This window comes from Sphaerodactylus townsendi, linkage group LG06, assembly GCF_021028975.2.
Source record: "Sphaerodactylus townsendi isolate TG3544 linkage group LG06, MPM_Stown_v2.3, whole genome shotgun sequence".
Taxonomy (NCBI): domain Eukaryota; kingdom Metazoa; phylum Chordata; class Lepidosauria; order Squamata; family Sphaerodactylidae; genus Sphaerodactylus; species Sphaerodactylus townsendi.
The window spans coordinates 89,606,061-89,623,730 of NC_059430.1; the positions used below are offsets into that span (position 1 = coordinate 89,606,061).

General features: G+C 40.3%; 1 protein-coding gene across 1 annotated transcript in view; it reads right to left on the reverse strand.

Annotated features, from left to right (window-relative positions):
- Positions 1–12,111: 12,111 nt before the first annotated feature.
- LOC125435400 (cadherin-related family member 4-like) overlaps positions 12,112–17,670 on the reverse strand; it is a 59,478-nt gene continuing 53,919 nt past the window's right edge. Inside the window, exons 15-17 of the mRNA XM_048501598.1 lie at positions 16,657–16,720; positions 14,936–14,972; positions 12,112–12,637 (exon numbers count right to left, since the gene is read on the reverse strand). Coding sequence (XP_048357555.1) covers positions 12,561–12,637; positions 14,936–14,972; positions 16,657–16,720 — 178 coding nt within the window. The 3' untranslated portion in view covers positions 12,112–12,560. The remainder of the gene's footprint in view (positions 12,638–14,935; positions 14,973–16,656; positions 16,721–17,670) is intronic.

Genomic DNA, 17,670 nt, shown 5'->3' on the forward strand with positions numbered 1-17,670 from the left:
TTGGTCTCCTTGTGGAAGGGGTGGAAGAAGTGGGAGTCACCCCATTCGCAATCTCCACATGTAGGTCAGGTGTGGATTGCTCCCACACTGACCTCCACATGGACAGAGTGGCAGCAGGGCCATTCAAGCCTGACCCAAGCCAAGCCTGGACTGAAGACAACTGCTCTGGAGCATGGCCCCATGCATGGCTAGCAGAGACTCAGAGGAGCAGCCGTGCTTTCCATGGAAATGATATAAGAAGGCATGTGAAGCAAGTGAAGCATTGATGGTGCCTAGCATGAGGTTGTCATGCAGCCCATAGGATACCAGCAATACTGAAGGGTATATTGTGTGGCACATTTAAGCCAGGAAGAATATAGATGATTAAGAGGGACTTGCAAAGGGATGTGACAATAAGTGGTGGACATTATATACCTCAGCCAAATATCAGCTTCTCACTGCTCTAAAAATTAAGAGAGTTTTCCCAATTCAGTTGTATTGGAAAGGGTGAGCCACATCAGTCAAATCCTAGTAGTTGTTGTATGGCACAGTGGAAAGGGATGAAACTTGGCACCTCTTGGAACAGGCTGGAATGCTTGGTTGGATTTTCAACCCAGAGAAGGGTTGAGAGTACAAGGCAGTCATCAGAGGTTGTCCTGCAGCCTGTGCTAAAATGGATGGTATGTATTTAATTCCCTTTTAAAAGTTAGGAGCAAGTTGCTTCCTATAACAGCTTATTATGAACTCTTCAAAGTCAGGAGTATGTTTGAATAACGGCCATCCACTCTAATATTTCAAGTGCTACCATTATTTCATTTTAAAACTTTTTCACATTGCAGAATCAGCTTACTCTTCTCGCGCACCCCCCCCCCACACACACACACCAAATTTGCCCCATCTGGTTTCTATTGAGGAGGCATCTGTTATCCAAAGCACAGTAGTCTTATTTTTATGAAAGCTTGTGGAAATTCGTAGCTAAGCTAATTTACTTTTCTATTTCATTTACTACATTCCCATCCACCAATCTTCCAATTTTATTGTTTCTTTTGTCCATGCATAGCTTTTTCTTCCATTGGCTGTCATTTTACATCAGCAAATCTTACAGTTCATAAATAACTCTGCATTTTATTGAGAGTTTTATCTGGGAATCTTTGTTGGTCAAGTTTTAAAATTGTTTTAAGATTACATAGGCATTATGCCATTTTGGTGGTTTCCAACTGTACATATGAGAATATGTATAACTGGGAGAATATATACGATGTAAGTGCTAAGAAAGTATTTACATTAAGTGGCATATTGAATATATCTCTCTCACACACGTACAGTTTACTTATTTATATGCCTTTAATATAATTTGTATCTCATGTAGTCAGAGTTGGTTTTCAGTTACTGGTATCCTTGGCAACCCCCACTCCTGAATTTTGCTGTCTCCAAGAGCAGTTGGGCTTGCCAGAGCTTTTAACCCACAGAGTTAGCCTGGGATGTCTTTGTATGGTCAATAAAATGTAAAGCAGTTGAAATGCAAGTGCATGGCATGATGTGTGAAATAAACCTATGATGAATACGCTCCCATTATGATTTTTAGGCCAAAAGCATTGCTTTCAGGAGACAGAAATATCTTGCACTTTCCCAACCCTTAGCTGTTAGAATGTTCATCTTTCTTTGATGCTGTCTGTTGCATTTCTTTCCCTCATTTGCTGCAGTTCTGCTTTGTCCCCAACTTAGGGAAAAATCACAATTGGATGCAGATTAGAAGTAACCATAGTCAGTTGGGGATCACACACTGAATGAGGCCATATTGTCATATTGTACAGCCAATCAGACTTAACTGTTGTAATTAAATGGATGATGTCATGACAATGATGGCAGAGAGCCACATGTCTATATGGTGATGCTACTAAAATGAATGAAGCCAATTCCAAGTGTTTCCTGTATATTATATAAAAAATATTGTTTCCAAAGCAAAAACAGAATGATTCCCCCAAGCGGTGCTTGTTTTTTTGATGGAGTTGCCAGTGATAGAATGATGGGGTGACCAGCGAGTTGAATTCCTCCCTACCTTAGGGGAAGGTTGTAAAAATGAAATGTTTTACTCTTTGCTTACTCTAAAAAGAAGTTGTTCTATGTTGAAAGAATGGATAAAGAAACGAAAGACCGACTAAGCACTCTAACCCTGAGATTGTACTCTCTAGTTCTAAAACATTCCTGAGATAAGAAAAATAATTTGTATTTGTAAAGTCCAGGGTAATTTGCTGGCATGAAGAAGAAATTCAGAGAACTCTACATTACTCCAGGGGAAATTGTACATTGGGCAGGAGCTTTGGGGGCAGACCATAAAGTCTACAAGCAGGCCATGGAGGCTTTCCTTGGAGTAAGGTTTGGACATTTGGTATTCAGAGATTCACTTTAGCAATCATAATGCTATACAATACCATTTTATAGCTTGACAGTTTATCTGTATTTCATGTTCATGTTTTTCTGATTCTTATGCTTTTTGGATTCTTTATTATTGTGGTTACAGCAATAAAATGTATCTATCTATACTATCTGTTTTATTCTAACAGTGCAATCCTTAGGGGAGCAGGCAAAAGTGGTCAGAAAGCAATGTGAGTGCTTTGCCAACATAGATGCCACCTCTCCCCAGCATGAGAGGCATCTACACCAGTGCAGGGGCACTTAAGCTGGTGCCTGGGAACCATGTAGCTAGGTGATTTTCAGGTTCTGAGGCAGCCGCGGTGGCACCAATGGTGCCAATGGAGACAACTTTAATTGGCTTCCTGAGCCCTTTCAGTCCAGGAATGTCCCTTTTTGCTAGTGTGCCCTTACCTTTTGCTGGTGTGCAGAAAGTGTGGCATAACCCCATTGGTCACTGGGGAAGTTTTATATTTTATATAATTATATTTTATAATGTGGAGTGGTGATTGAAGAAAAGGTAAATCCTATTCTAGGGATCTACTGGAAAGAGCAGGCAGTCTAATCCTGAAAGGGTGTAGAGATTCATGGTAGCTGGCACAGCCTCACCACCTCCATAGAGATTTGTGACACCATGTCCAACAAAAACAGAGGCAAACCCCCTTTTATATTGCTGGCTCTGCCTGTGAAGCTCCGGCTCTGAAGTCACATGGACTTCAGAGGCAGAGGCAGCAGTATAATACTGGACCCAGCCAGGCTGAGCCTTCAATTCAAGACTGAGCTTTGCCCAGCCAAGTCCAGCTTTAAACTGCAGGTTTTGGAGATGGAACTCACAGTTTTAAGGTGGACCCAGCTAGACCAGACCAATTTTGAACTGAGTGCCCCACCTCATGGCAGGAATGGGAAAGCTGAATCATGCTCTATGACTTCTGCCGAAGAGCACAGGAACACACTTCATTCTGCATGTTGAAAGAGATATAGCAGCATCCATTTCTAAAGAGGCTTTAACCTTGTTACATTCTATAGCAGGACTTTATGTGTCATTTTTATGAGAAACACTATTCAGATGTATTTTGGAACAGTGCATAGCTGATTTATTTGTTTTTCTTTTATTTATTTTACATGAAATGGCATATTTAGAGTAAGTTGCAGAAAGTAATAAAAAGGTTGGCTAGGTTTTTTTTACAAATATGGCTTACAATAACAATTCTCATGAGGAAATCTACAGATACATAATTATTAATATGGTTGATTATCTAAACTCTCTTGTTACGCTTACTATGAGAGTTCATAAGTTTTTATGTGGCTTAAGCAACTGCACATTCTTTTTGGTACAGTGGTAATAAAATCCAGGCTTTGCAGGAAACCTCACTTGGTTTACTGAGTTTTGATATGATGGTCTGATACATCTAATTCCTAAAGAAAACATCAGGCCCCAATACTTTGCTTATATAAAACAAAAGTATTTATGTAATGGCAGGACTTTGTCTTCTTAATGTTATCTTTATATGGAGGAGTAACAATCAGAAATGTATGCCTCATTTCTACCTAAAATTCCACGGCCAGAGCAGTTATTTTTGGAAGCGTATCTATAACTCTTTAGCAAAGCCCATGGGAGTTGCATTCTTTGATCTAAAAACAGGAGTTAACTGCTTCACTATCAATTATATACTAATGTTGAAGATACATGGAATTTCCTCAACTTATGCTCAAAAATCTAAGTAAGGACAGAGATCACCAATCATACAGACCTCCTTCAAGAAAAACTTTTTTTAAAAAATTGCTAAATATACCTTCCACATCCCAATCTGGGTGGGGCGGGCGGCTGAAGGGAGTTATGAAGATTAGGCTTGGTCAATACTATAGAAATTGGGGAAAATTCAAATTCAGATTTATTTGTGCATAAAATTATCTGTATGCCTGAATAAGACAAATAACATATTCGGGTATACCTGAAAAATTTGGAGTGATGACTGAGGGTAGAGCCAATGTTAGTCAGCTTCCACTCTGGCATGGCCTCCAGGTACGCGTTGGCCCAAGTCATGGACCTTCACCTCCATTTTGGGTAACCTCCTATTGAGTCCAGTGGATGGGGTTTTTGGCAGCAGGAAGGTTATGCTTCACATTTTGTCTTCCCGCACGACTGAAGAGCTCTCTGGAGGTGGCAGGGCAGCACTGCAGAGGCACCAGCCCTGGCTGCCAAGGGCTCTGGATTCTTCATAACTTAAGACAATTATTCTTTATACTAAAGATTTTACTCTCTCTCTCTCTCTCTCTCTCTCTCTCTCTCTCTCTCTCTCTCTCTCAGGCAATAAACTCATTTCTCTACTGTGGGCTTTTTAAAAAGGTCCCAAAATCTCTGGTACCCATTGAGACTGGTATGGCAGAGGGTAGGGTTGACAGAGCTAGCTTGTTCAGGTTTTGTGCAGTGGTACTAAAATGTTTAAGCATTGCAGCACAACTTTTTAACATTACAATGATTCATACACATGTGCTAATCTAATTATCTGGATTTTAGCATTTTCACTGATGGACCTTTGCTGGTTTGAGGAGGGGAGGAGAGGAGAAGGCCCTACCATAATTAATGACACAAGACTCTTTTTAGTGGAAAAATAACAAGCCATAGCTGATTTATAGGTTATAAACATAAAAAACAAGGGGCATCATAGGAGACAGATCCTGTTGTCAGGCAGCATGCTTGCTGAACCCAACACAATGTAGAACCCAGAGCAAGCAGTCAGTGGGAGCAATTTGAATGGGAGCCATTTCGACCACCAAATGATACTCCCCTTCTTGCTTGGAGGTGAAGGGTGACTGGCAGCCCTTGCTAGGGCATGATATCAAAGCCTATCACACCCCCAAGGCCCCCTAGGAGACCCTCAGTGATGGGGCGGCAAGTGTGAAGGCTCTGTCTTCCCCAAAAGGATCTGTCCCCCTGCACAATCCGCCAAGCTGTAACAAATAGTAAAATAGGAACATGCAAACATTAAACATCACATCAAGTGAAGCATGCCATAAAATTAGGGGGAAAGATGGGCAGGAGTGTCATCCAGGAGTAGGGTCAAAGAGGAGCCAGGTCTGCCTTTGCTTGCCTTTTATGGCCCAGCTCCCAGTGGCCCCTCCTCCAGTTTACCTGGTATGACCCAATTGCTTTGTACCAGCCCAGTCACTAATGGCTTTGCCCTCCAGGCAACATGTGGCCAGCGTGAAGGCTACCCTCATCCCTCCCACCCTCAGGCAGCAATAGCATCAAGGGGTATGTCTTGCACTGCATTTTACTGATAGGTTTTCTGCTGTTGGAATTTTAAAAATTCAACACTTCAAATATTTCCTTAAAATGTAGCTTTTCTTGTTATTGAAAAGCCAGTGAGAGATGAGGAGGAGAGAAAGATTCCAGAATGCTTGAGTTCCAGTGGAACACATGGTGTCATTCATCCAATTTATGTTGGAGAAATAATCATTCTTTGACAGGAATTTTCTGTATCACACAATTAATGTTTGTGGGCTGCATTCCATTTGCCAAACTCAGAATATCAGATAAACATACAAGGAAAAGCTTTGCAATGGAGATATTCATCAATCATACCTGTTTATCAGTTTTCAAATAGAGAATTGACCCAATGACCAAAAGTATCAGATACTATTTCTTGAAAACTGCACAACTTTAAAAAAAAATTCAACAAGATAAATTATGTATTTGTTCAATCTGAGTGTGAAAACACAGTCGTACCTAAACACATATAGAGACTGATAAGAAAAGCCTTCAAAAAACTAACATTCACCTTGGATTGGACCAGCAGCTGTAGTCATGAACATACATGAATTTATACATCAATACATACATGAATATACATGAATATAACCTAACACTTTTTTTGGCTAGAGTATTTATTTGTATTCTTTGCCATGGAGACCTGCAGATGCCTACTAGGTAAGAAACAGTCTCGTGCCTTGTGAATAGGGAACAGTTGATATATGTGTTAAGTGCTAAGTCACTTCTGATGCATAGTGAACCTAGAAAATGAAGCTTAGACCCACTGTGATCCATGGACCCATCACTTGGCCAACCCACTTTTCTGATTCTCACAAAATGTGTTCGTTTCTCCTCAGTTTGAGAAACATCAGTTGCCCATACTCCTTTTCCTGCTGCCTGCCATCCACTGCATGTTCTTTTTTTAACAATGATATTTATTATTTTTTTAACAACTGTGCATTATAACTAAAATGATACCAGAGGCGTAGCTGGGCCAGAGTGCACCCGGTGCATACTCTGGCTCTCTCTCTCTCTCTCTCTCTCTCTCTCTCTCTCTCTCACACACACACACACACACACACACACACACACACACCGCAGTGCCCCCCACCCCCACCCTTTACTTTAGGAAACCGAGCAGGCTGGAGGCCTGTTCTGGTGGGAACTACATTTCCCAGGTTATCCTGGGAAATGTAGTTCCCACAAGAACAGAAAGGCCTGTTCTCCAGCCTGCTCCATGTCCTAAAGTAAGTGTGGGGGGCGCCACGGGGGGTGTTGTGGGGGGGAAATCATGCCCACCTGCCCCACTTACTTTAGAAAACCAAGCAGGCTGGAGAACAGGTCTTCCTGTTCTGGTGGGAACTACATTTCCCAGGAGACTCTGAGAAATGTAGTTCCCACCAGAACAGGAAGGCCTGTTCTCTAGCCTGCTCGGTTTCCTAAAGTAAGTGGGGGGGGGCACCACGGGAAGAAGGGGCGGAGCCGGAGGGAATTTTGCACCCCCCAATTGACCCAAATTCGTGCGCCTGGTGCATGGCGCACCCCTGTCCCCTGGTGGCTTCGCACGAATGATACATACAACGTTATGGTGATCCACTAATCCTAACACTAAAAAAACTACTTACAGACCAATACCAGAAAGGAAAAAAGCAACTACTTGATTTCCCACTGGATCCACCCAGAATCCCTTGCAAAATTAATCTTTATTGTACTGTTACCATTGGTATCTAGACCAGCAATTAGCATTTTAAAAGTAAACTATACACATTTCCATCCTTTTAAAATAAAGAATATACATGGTATAATCTTATCTCTCTAATTTATTTCTTGGATTTAAAGGCAATTAACATATGAATTCTTCTCACCTGGTACAGTTGCAAAGACATCAGCTGGCACTTCTAGAATACATTGTGGTTTCAACAAAAGCTATGATGCTCTCATTCATGTCTGGTGGCAAAGGCTACTGCTCTATAAATTCTGGACCAGCATATTCAAAGAGATAAATAATAGTCTAGATTGTAAATTAGTGTGAACCTAAGGTAGTTCTCCTAACCATTCTACCTGAAGATATATCACAGAGAATAAAACATGCACTAAAAAATCTACTGGTTGCAGCCAGGCAACTGTTAGTACAGGCTTGGAAACCTGCCATCAAATCAGGGGTGTTGATAAATGGACTCCCAAAGTATGGCATGTTGTGTTGATTGGTAAGATGGCAGTTTATAAGTAGATGCACGAAGGGGAAAGTAAGGTCCAGCAGAGTTTTGTGGAAACATGGTTCCCACTTATTGTATAGTGGAATAAAAATAAACCAAAGAAATGAGTAAAAGAAAATACCTTAAGAAATATCCGAACAAAAGGCTATTAGAATAATAAATTGTGCAGAAGTAGGCACAAATTTATGAGTAAATTATTCGAAGCAGTAAATGAAACAGACTGTAAGAGTATGGATCCTTTTCTCTTCAGAATTTTTTAAAAAAATTGAATTGGATGTATGATAATAGTTGGATGGAATATTATCTCCATGCTTTGTTCATTGGAGTATGAAAAATAGGTATAATAACATAGAATTTTAAAAAAATGTCTTTTGGAGTCAATCAATCAATCAATTAATATTTATTACGGTCATAGACCAAAAGTTGTCAAGTACATTTCCATACTGAAATTGCAAATAAAATTGAGGTATCAAAATTTCCAGTAGCCTGTTATTTAAAACCCTAGTGTAAATTCAAATGGAAAGCTGGAATAATATTTAAACAAGGTATAAAATTAGTAACCCAGACTCCATACCCTTATTACATCTTTTGGATTAGTACACCCGCACACACAGCCACTGACCCTAGATCACATATATTTCAAAGAACTGCTCAGCCTTTTTAAATGAAGCCTTGAGGACTTTAAAACATTATAATTACAAACCCAACACGGGGTTAAATTCATGCCTCCTAAAGTCTGAAATCTACAGGATTTTTGCAGTGAATATCAGTGAAACCAGGGCTGTCCACATGTGCCTCGAACTGCAAAACACTGGGAAACTATATCATTTTCATTCTTTTCACTAGACAAATTAACTCATCATGTCCAATTCCATTAGTCAGAGTGCAGGATGACCAAGTGGACACACAGAAACAAATGAACAGATGCAGACAGATGTTTTTATTGCATTGGCTGTACGTTTTGACAATGTTTTAAGAAATTCTAGGAGTTGGTGGGGATTGTAGAGACCTTGGCTGTCTTCATTTCAGCATGAATAGGTTTCAATAAATCCAGTGGTGGGATTCAAATAATTTAACCAGTTCCGAACTTCTGGTGGTGGGATTCAAATAATTTAACAACCAGTTTATTGCCCTAGTGATCATTTCAAGTATAGAAAAAGATATACTGAAAGGTAGTTTATTTCATACAGTTAATACTTAAATAAGAACAATAAAAGAGGACATAAAACTAGATTATGTTACAAGAAAGAGTTTTAAAATATTAATGAAAAAACCTGCTTGAAAAACACGGATCCTCATGATTTTTGCACTGTCATCCCCAAATCACCAGCGCATCACAACTCCAGCCATTAGCCACATGTCTGAACACAACAATCACATATCCCATGCTTTGTGGTGTTGCAGCGGTGCAAAAACCTGTTTAAAAAAATGGATCCTGATGGATTCTCATATTTTTTCTACTTGGTCACCGAAAAATCACCTGCACATCACATGGTGTCACATGTCTGAACACAATAATCCTGCATCCCATGCTCCATGCAAACACAGTGGCACAGTGGCACAAAATTGTAGTTAAAACACAGATCCTCATGGATCCTCCTGATTTTTGCACTTGGTCATCCCAAAATCAGCAGCACATCACAGCTCATGCCCCCGGCAACATGCCTAAATGCATCCCACGCTCTGTGGAACCACAGTGGCACAAAACCCTGCTTGGAAAACACAGATCCTCATGAATCCTTACGATTTTTGCGTTAAATCACCCCCATCACAGCTGAAGCCCCTTCCTTCTCCCCCCCAGAATATCATAGATGGCCTTTTGGGGTGGGGGAAGAGGGAAGGTCTCTGCCAGGCCCCCAAGGCCCCAGCTGGCCTTTTGTGTTGGAAGGAGAAGAAGGCTTCTACCAGAAGGCTTCTACCAGTCCCTCCATAAGTTCCAGCTGGCCTTTCTGGGGTAGGTGGGGAGGAGAGGGAAAGCCTTCTGCCATGCCCCCACCCCCACCCCACTTACTTTTGGAGGCTCTGTGGATTTATTGGGCAGCCTCGCCCAGCCGGGCTGGAGCGTCCGCTGGCTGAAGGAGCAGTCTGGTGGGGGCAGGGCCAGGGGGGACAGAGAAGGATTTACAGGGCCTCATCCTTCTCCCAACCCCTCACTTCCCCTCCCCATTCGTCTGGCAAGCTCTCTTTTACAGCCTGGCCTCTGTCCCTCCCTTAAAACCCAGCTCTTAAAGAGAAAGGTCCTCTTAAGAGGAAAGATCCTTTCCCTTTAAAAGCCTGGGTTTTAATGAAGGGGTGGAGGTCAGGCTCGGGGATAAAAAACAGTTCTGCAAACTAGACCAAAAAATTAACTACCAGTTCTAGCAACCCGGTGCTTACCAATTGAATCCCACCATTGCATATACCTCTAAAATACACTGTATATGTGTGTGTGTGTATCAGTGATATTAGAATTAATTTTTCTAAAGTTTTAATAATAGCATAATAAAAACATTTAAGCAGCATAGCAGGCAGTTCCACATAGTGGAAGCATAATAGAAATAGTAAAGGAGAAGACTAGAATAATAATAGAAACACTTAAGGAGAATAGCAGGCTGTTCTCCTGCAAAGCAATCCAATATATTAAAAAGTTGCAAATAATGTCAGCTAAAAAAATAATCATACAATCCAGTGCTGTTATGACATCCCTGCAAAGAAAAAGGCAATCCATCAGATAATATGAAAAGGCCAGAGAGTGCCCCATTAATCAGCCTGTTTCTTTTGCAGGGCAGAATGTAATCAAGTCATGAAAGTGGGAGTTCATGATATACATTATTATTTTATCCTTTCAACCCAGGAATTATTCTGAATCCACAAAAACTGATGTCTCCCAGCCCCCCCCCCATTTTAAAATCCCAGCTGTTCTTAAGGGGGTAAACATCACTCAACAATATTTAACACGTTGCAACCAACTAATTTATCTTATTGCTTGTTATCTTTGTGTCACAACCTTTGTCTCTGGATGGTACATCATACAAAACTGGGCTCCATTTTCAGTGCTCAATATGGCACTTTGCATACATGCTGTAATGGTCTGTTTACCAGGGGCACACTGCTCCCTAAAGCTTGCCTTTTATAAATTGTTATCCCTCTTTTGCATTTTAAATGCCTTTGGCAATAGCCTTTAACCTTTTGTTAATAAGAACAGGTTTTAGTCCTCTCCTTGAGAAATGCAGAACCCCCCCCCCCTCAAACGGTGCACTTACATGAAAATTTAGACACAAAATGGATAATAGCAGCTATACTGAATCAGATCAATGGTCCATCTTGACCAGTATGAACAAATAGGACACAGAGGACAAAACATCTTACTATCACCCTGGCTCTGCTATTCCAAAAGCTGCTGTATTTGAACATAGAGGTTTCATGCAGATATTGTGACTGAGATGTCCATTATTGGATCTGCCCTCCACAAATTAAATGTTAAAGCTATCAGTGCTAGGCTTGGTAGATTCAGATCACCGAATCAAATAAACCGCCTGAATATCGGATGGCATTCAGTCTGAATACCATTTATCTGAATAGGGGTGTGTGCATATTTGGATGCATTCAGACACGCAGTGACTCTACAAAACAAGTAAGGAAACCTTTTAAAAAACGCATCCTAAGACTCAGGGAACATTTCACACAGTTAAAGAGGGACAAAATGTGAAAAGTTAAACCACAGAATCCCCCCCAAAATTCGATGGGAAACTGCTTTGTAAGAAGAAAAAAGAGCAGAAAATCACCCCCTCCCAATTCAGAGCCATGCGGCTTTTGAGAGGGAAATAAAAATCCAGAGAATCCCCCCCCCCCATTTACTATTGTTCTGCAATCTTTCCTTACACCCTTCAAAATATGCTAAAATCAATTTGTTTAGAAGGGTATAACCCTACTTAGGATGGCATTGTTAGAGTACAGCCATTTGCATCTCACTCTCAAGTAAATCTGCAGTTTTGCTTGTAGAAAATGAAGGCATTTATACTTTTAAATTCTATAAATATGTCAATTAGTATATTATATATTATACATTTTATGTTGTTAAAGCAGCAAAATAATTTGATAAGAAAGTAAGAATTGCATATATTTCAACTTTCCCCAGAAATTATGTTTTTAAAAAAGTGTTTTAAAGTGGTTTTTCCTATGGGCTGAAAATTTCCAGAAACTTTACATCTGGAGATAGTATAGAAGATATATTACTAGAATTGAGAGATACACCTATTGTCATTTATAAAGTGCTGGATGATGTAAACAGATAAACACCTTAAAGAAAACATCAACTGAGTTTAGAGGTGAAAGTAAAACATAAGGCAAACATTCTTCCATTCTATCAATGACACTTCCATCAATCTAATTTGGTACTTTGCAGACTATATCAAGAAAACAACTGAAACAGCATTTATGTGCAAAGGCATGAGAATAGCAACAGCATGAGCATTAATCAAGGCAATAATAATATTCATATAATTCCATGAAAGCATTAATGAGTTAATTAAAGATAAATCAACCCTCAGAAATGCTGTACGCTTATTTGATTACTTTCTCTGGATGAAGATTAGAAAGTCCAACAAGTTTAATCAGTGCACTTCCCTTGTCTCATGGTTATGTTGTTTAGATCTTCTTTCTATGAATGTTAATGGCAGCCAGTCTGAAGAGAAGGGGCTTGGAACTTGAGGAGCATAATGCTACACAGTGGGAATGTTCTTGTTTAGCCACTGGACATCACCAGTTTTACTGTTAAATAGGTACTGCATTCCTGTCACTAAAGTGAAAAAAAAAAGGATTAGAATTCTTATCAGAAATATTGATCATTATTAATAATAATACATGGCATTTATATGCAAAGAATTGATTTCAAAGTATTTCAGTTATTTTACAGCCCTGTAAGTTAAGCAGGCTCAGCCCTAGTTAGTATTTGGATATGAGACCACCAAGGAAGTCCAGGGTCACTATGCGTAGGCGGGCGATGGCAAACCAGTCTCTTGCCTTGAAAACCCCATAGAATCACCATAAGTCACTTGATGGCATCTCCTCCGTTTTAATGCTGCCAAGACTTGAGAATTCGCATTTTCAAGTAGGCAAGGATGTACTTATTTTATAATCAACCACTAGCATCTGTACCCAGTCATGGGTGTGGATGAACCTCCAGAAGGAGATTCTAGGGGAGCAATTAGGCATGTGTTAATGCAACTCTAAATAAATTCTAAAATTGCAATAAAAATAGCGTTTATAAGCTAGGGCAATTATGAAGAAATTTAGTAAAAGAGTCATTTTGTGTGTCCTGTTTTTACATTTTGCAAAAGAACTTGGGCACCATGTCATTTTTAGCAACATTTTCTTATATGTATGTATTTCTCTCTCTCCCTCTCCCTCTCTATCATAACAAAAGTATATAAAAGCAAATCTGCAGGCACTTCCAGACTATTTCTTTCTTCTTCTTCTGATATAACAAGGGGTAGAAAGTGCAATATGCTGTCACAAAATAGGTTGATATGGATAAATTTCCGAGTGTCTGATCCAGCAGGCTCGTTCTTATGTTCTCATGAGTGTGGAAGATGTTCAACCTGAATCTTGGGTTCTTTAATGATGTAAAGCAACTAATTTACACATACATATGGACCACCCATAAGATGTGTTGTAGGTTCAAGCAGAGGAAGCAAACTATGGCAAAGAAAGGAATGAAAATAGGGTAAAGCATATCCAAATGTGTGTATGGTAAAAAGATTTTTGAAATATGGCAATTACATAATACTGCTTGCATCCATTGTCTGTGGATTTATTGATAGAGTGTACCACTGCCTACTGTGACCCTCATAATGAAATGGTTAATAGAGGCCTTCCCAAAGCAATGCAATGAAAATAACTTTTGAAATTTTTTTCAGACTATGTTGAGATTTCAGATTAAGGTGGCTGTGAAAATTTGCCTGAGTACAGTTATATTGGTAGATGATTGTGATTCCTACATAAAGTACCTCATAAAGAATACAGGGTTACATAGTGCCTGAATGATATTTGATTCCAGACAGAATCATACATGAGACAGAACAGCATGACACTAAAAGGAAAGGACTTCTAATCTTCATCATTTTAAACTTTACAAGCAGGGGAAAAAAGCCTTATGCATTGTTCAATTTGTTTGGTCACTCCAGATTATTTCTGGTACACTAGTGACATCATGTGGCCAGATCAGAATAGCTGGATATTTTCTTGATACATTATGTGGACTTTTCAGCATGAGATTTTTTTCTGGTCAGATCTAGTTCCACACTGGTCTGGTTTATGTCCTGATTTCTGCATGCATTTTTTCTGCCTTTAGTTTTCATATCAGTTTCTCCTCCCCTAGGCTTTTTCTGATTCTTTGGATACTACTTTTACCTCAGCATTTGTTTGGAAACCGATTTTGAGTTGGCTTTTTCCAAGTGCATAATGTTTATGTTGGTTTTCTTTGTCCCATTCACCTACAGCCTACTTTTCAATTTCTGTTTTTCAATGAGTTGACTGTCATCATTGTTAAACCACTCTACATTCCACCCCCACCAGAGGAATTTTACTTTTTATATATAGCTCTAAAATATTTATATATAGATCTATAATGCTGTAGTGTTGCAATTGTTGTTTAAGCAGGTTCTCGGAATTTTCAATTTTTTAAAAAGTAAGCCTTTTTCCTCACAGATGTATATATAGAGGGAAAGACATATCTCCATAAGGAAATGGGGCAGAGATTTATTTTGTGTTTTTAAATGAAAGCTGGGAATTCAGGAAGGTGACTTAAGCCATCATTACAACACGAAAATGTTATATCAATATTTTAGGGCTATTTAAAAAGGGGGGTAGGTACTGTGATACCAACATCATAAGTGACAATAGCACCAGTCCTTGAAAATTCTAATTAAGACATATGTAGAAGAAAATAAACTGACTCCAGAACTGTTAAAAAATCACACAGAAAGGAGACATGCAGAGGAACTTTGTTCCAATCGATTCCAGTGCTTATGGATTGACTCCCAAGAAAATCAGGAATAATTTGAGCATGCAGAAAAGGTCATTCTGTTACTGATACCTTGATCCATTGCACGTCCATCATAAGTGGCAGGAGTCTGGAAAACAACATATATGGAGGTCGCTGAGTTGGATTCAGACTAAATTTTCTGTTAGCAACTTTGATGCAAACAGAATCTAGTTTTGCAGTGAAAATATGCTTTAAAAAAGAGTCACTGAATATATTTGGTAACTAAAATATTCTCCCTCCTTTTCCATAGCATTTAAAATTTCATTGTCCTGATCTCTACCATCCTCCATACCCCCCCCCCCTTAATAATTCTTCTTAAACCCTTAGGGACAAAGTCTTCACATTGCAAACATTCAGAACACACTCACCAATTCAACCAAATATTCTTTCTCATGAACTTGTTCCTTTCTAATTTTTCCTAATAATATTTTAGTTATTTCTTTATTTGTTCAATTTATATCCTGCCATACCCCAACAACTTTGGGCTCAAGGCAGAGTGCTACATGGTTAAAACAATATACTAGTACAATAAAAGTTACAACTATACAGTCATCCATAAAATGAAATATAAAATACAAAATGGTTAACAATTAAAGCTATAGAAACTCTTTCAGCTCAATATGAATATAAAAGTCAGCTTTATACCAAGTCAAACTATTGGTTCACTTTGCTCAATGTGGTCTATTCTGGCTGGTAGAAATGATCTTGGACAAAGAAGTTCGTTCCCACCTGAGATGCTTTAAATGGCAATACCACTAACTGAACCTGGACCTTTTAAATATGAAGTTTTTCTTTCTGTTAGTAGAAAACAGGTTGGAGTGGGGAAGTAAAGCCTCATCCAGCCAAGCATTTTAGAAATGCTACTTCCTTCCTTGCTAGACACAATGAAATGATCAGCTCACCCCTCCTTCAAGAAGGTGACACTTAGCAGTGAATAGAGATATTGGAGATTCAAGGTGCTAGAAAATAACTTCTTTGAGACTCAGAAAAAGCATTTTTGATCTACACGGGATGGGTAAGCAGAGATGATAAAAACCTTTTGGCACAGAGGGGAAGGGTTTCTTTTTGGCTAATTCCACCTAGACAGAAAGGAATCTTACACCTGGGTTCCTGCTGAAAGCAGCTATTGCCATGTGGGGGCTCTAGGTCTGAATCAAGACTCAAAGATAATGGGAAACTATTAAAACACTGTTTACTTTTAAGTTAAAGAGCCCACCATAGAATAATATCAAGTAGGGCATATACAAGGTGAGGAAGAGAAACAATGCAGGTCTGCACTTTTATTTTGGGATGCTTTGCTCAAATTGTGCTGAGGGTGTGCAAGTGGACATTTTAAAATATTTGTTGTATCATTTTTAATTCTGGTAGTCATCCTCTGCTCTACATGGATGTCTTCCATTCAGACACACTATTTCAATATCGGCATCAGGAGAGGCAGTCAATCCACTGGCAAGCTGCTAATTCCTCATTCTCTCGGTGGGTGATTCTTACAAAGGCCAGGTGGTGGCAGTAAGTGAACCAAAAGAAGGAGACAAAAATCCTCCAAAGGATGGGACAACCAAGAGAATGGCATACAGCTAGGCAGATTATTTGATGGCCAATAGTATGCAGTGGTACGCCTTGGATGGCAAGATGGAATATTATTTGCAGGTCACATGAAGATTCCTCGAAATGGAGCTTGAAATTTTCTTCTGAACTGAATTTTGTTTTGCTGAGATAAATGAAACAGAACATTTTTTCAGGCAATCCAAGTACCACTTTTTTCCACTTACATTAGGAATCACATGCAGTGATTTTTTCTCTGATGTTGGTAGCTTCTCAGGTGGATTCATTTTTCTAGTTGAAATAAACAAAACAGGCAGCAATAGGCAAAATATTCTTGGTTAGAACTTTCTCTTTAATTGCAACAAAAGTGCCTGAGGCCGTTTCCGCACGGCCTCCAGTCGCCCCCACGCCGCCAAGAGTTCTGGCGGCGTGGGGCTTAAAGTCGCCGCCGCACGCTAAGCGTGCGAGCAGGCGAAGCCGAGGTCGGCAGACGGGCAGGCTGGCTCCGCACGCGAGTCGCCTCTTCCCCTTCCGCCCCACTCACGAGCTGTCCTGCGTCATTAGCCTGCTGGCAGAACATTAAGCAGCCCCGCCCACGCTGCCCTCCACCGACCCCTGGAGGTCGGAGGACAGTGTAGGCGGGGCTGCGGCGGTTTCCAGCAGGCGACGACGAGGGACACCGTGAGTGGGCTGAGATGGGAGATACAGCGTCTTCAGCGCTGCCCGGTTACGCACCACGCCGCCCGGGAAGACGCTTCCTCCCCAACAACAACCCTTTAAAAAAAAGGGTTGTTGTTTCAGGCGGCCTGACGCCGCCCTGGGAGGAAGGAAGCGGAGTCAAATTACGCCGCTGCTCTGCGTTGCAGCAGCGGGCGCCTGTCGCTTAACGCGTAAGTGCAGCCACGGGGGCGGCGTTTTTAACGCCCCCAGGCCGTCGTTAATGGGCCGTGCGGAAACGGCCTAACTCAGTTAAAAGCATTTGCTTTCACTCCAGGAATGTTGTGCAAACAGGTTAAGATCACTGAGTACCCAGGGATATGCAGTCCTTGGCATCAGTAATCCCACCAATTCTCAAACTTCTCTTCCCAGCATCATTAATATGATTCCTGCAGAGGAACCCATGAAAGAAATATATGAACATTAGAATGGTAAAAAAACAAAAAAGGTATCTGCCACAACTTCTTTAGGTAGATCACCAGCAGACCCTTTGTAAACTGAGGCATTAGGTACATCTGTCCAGC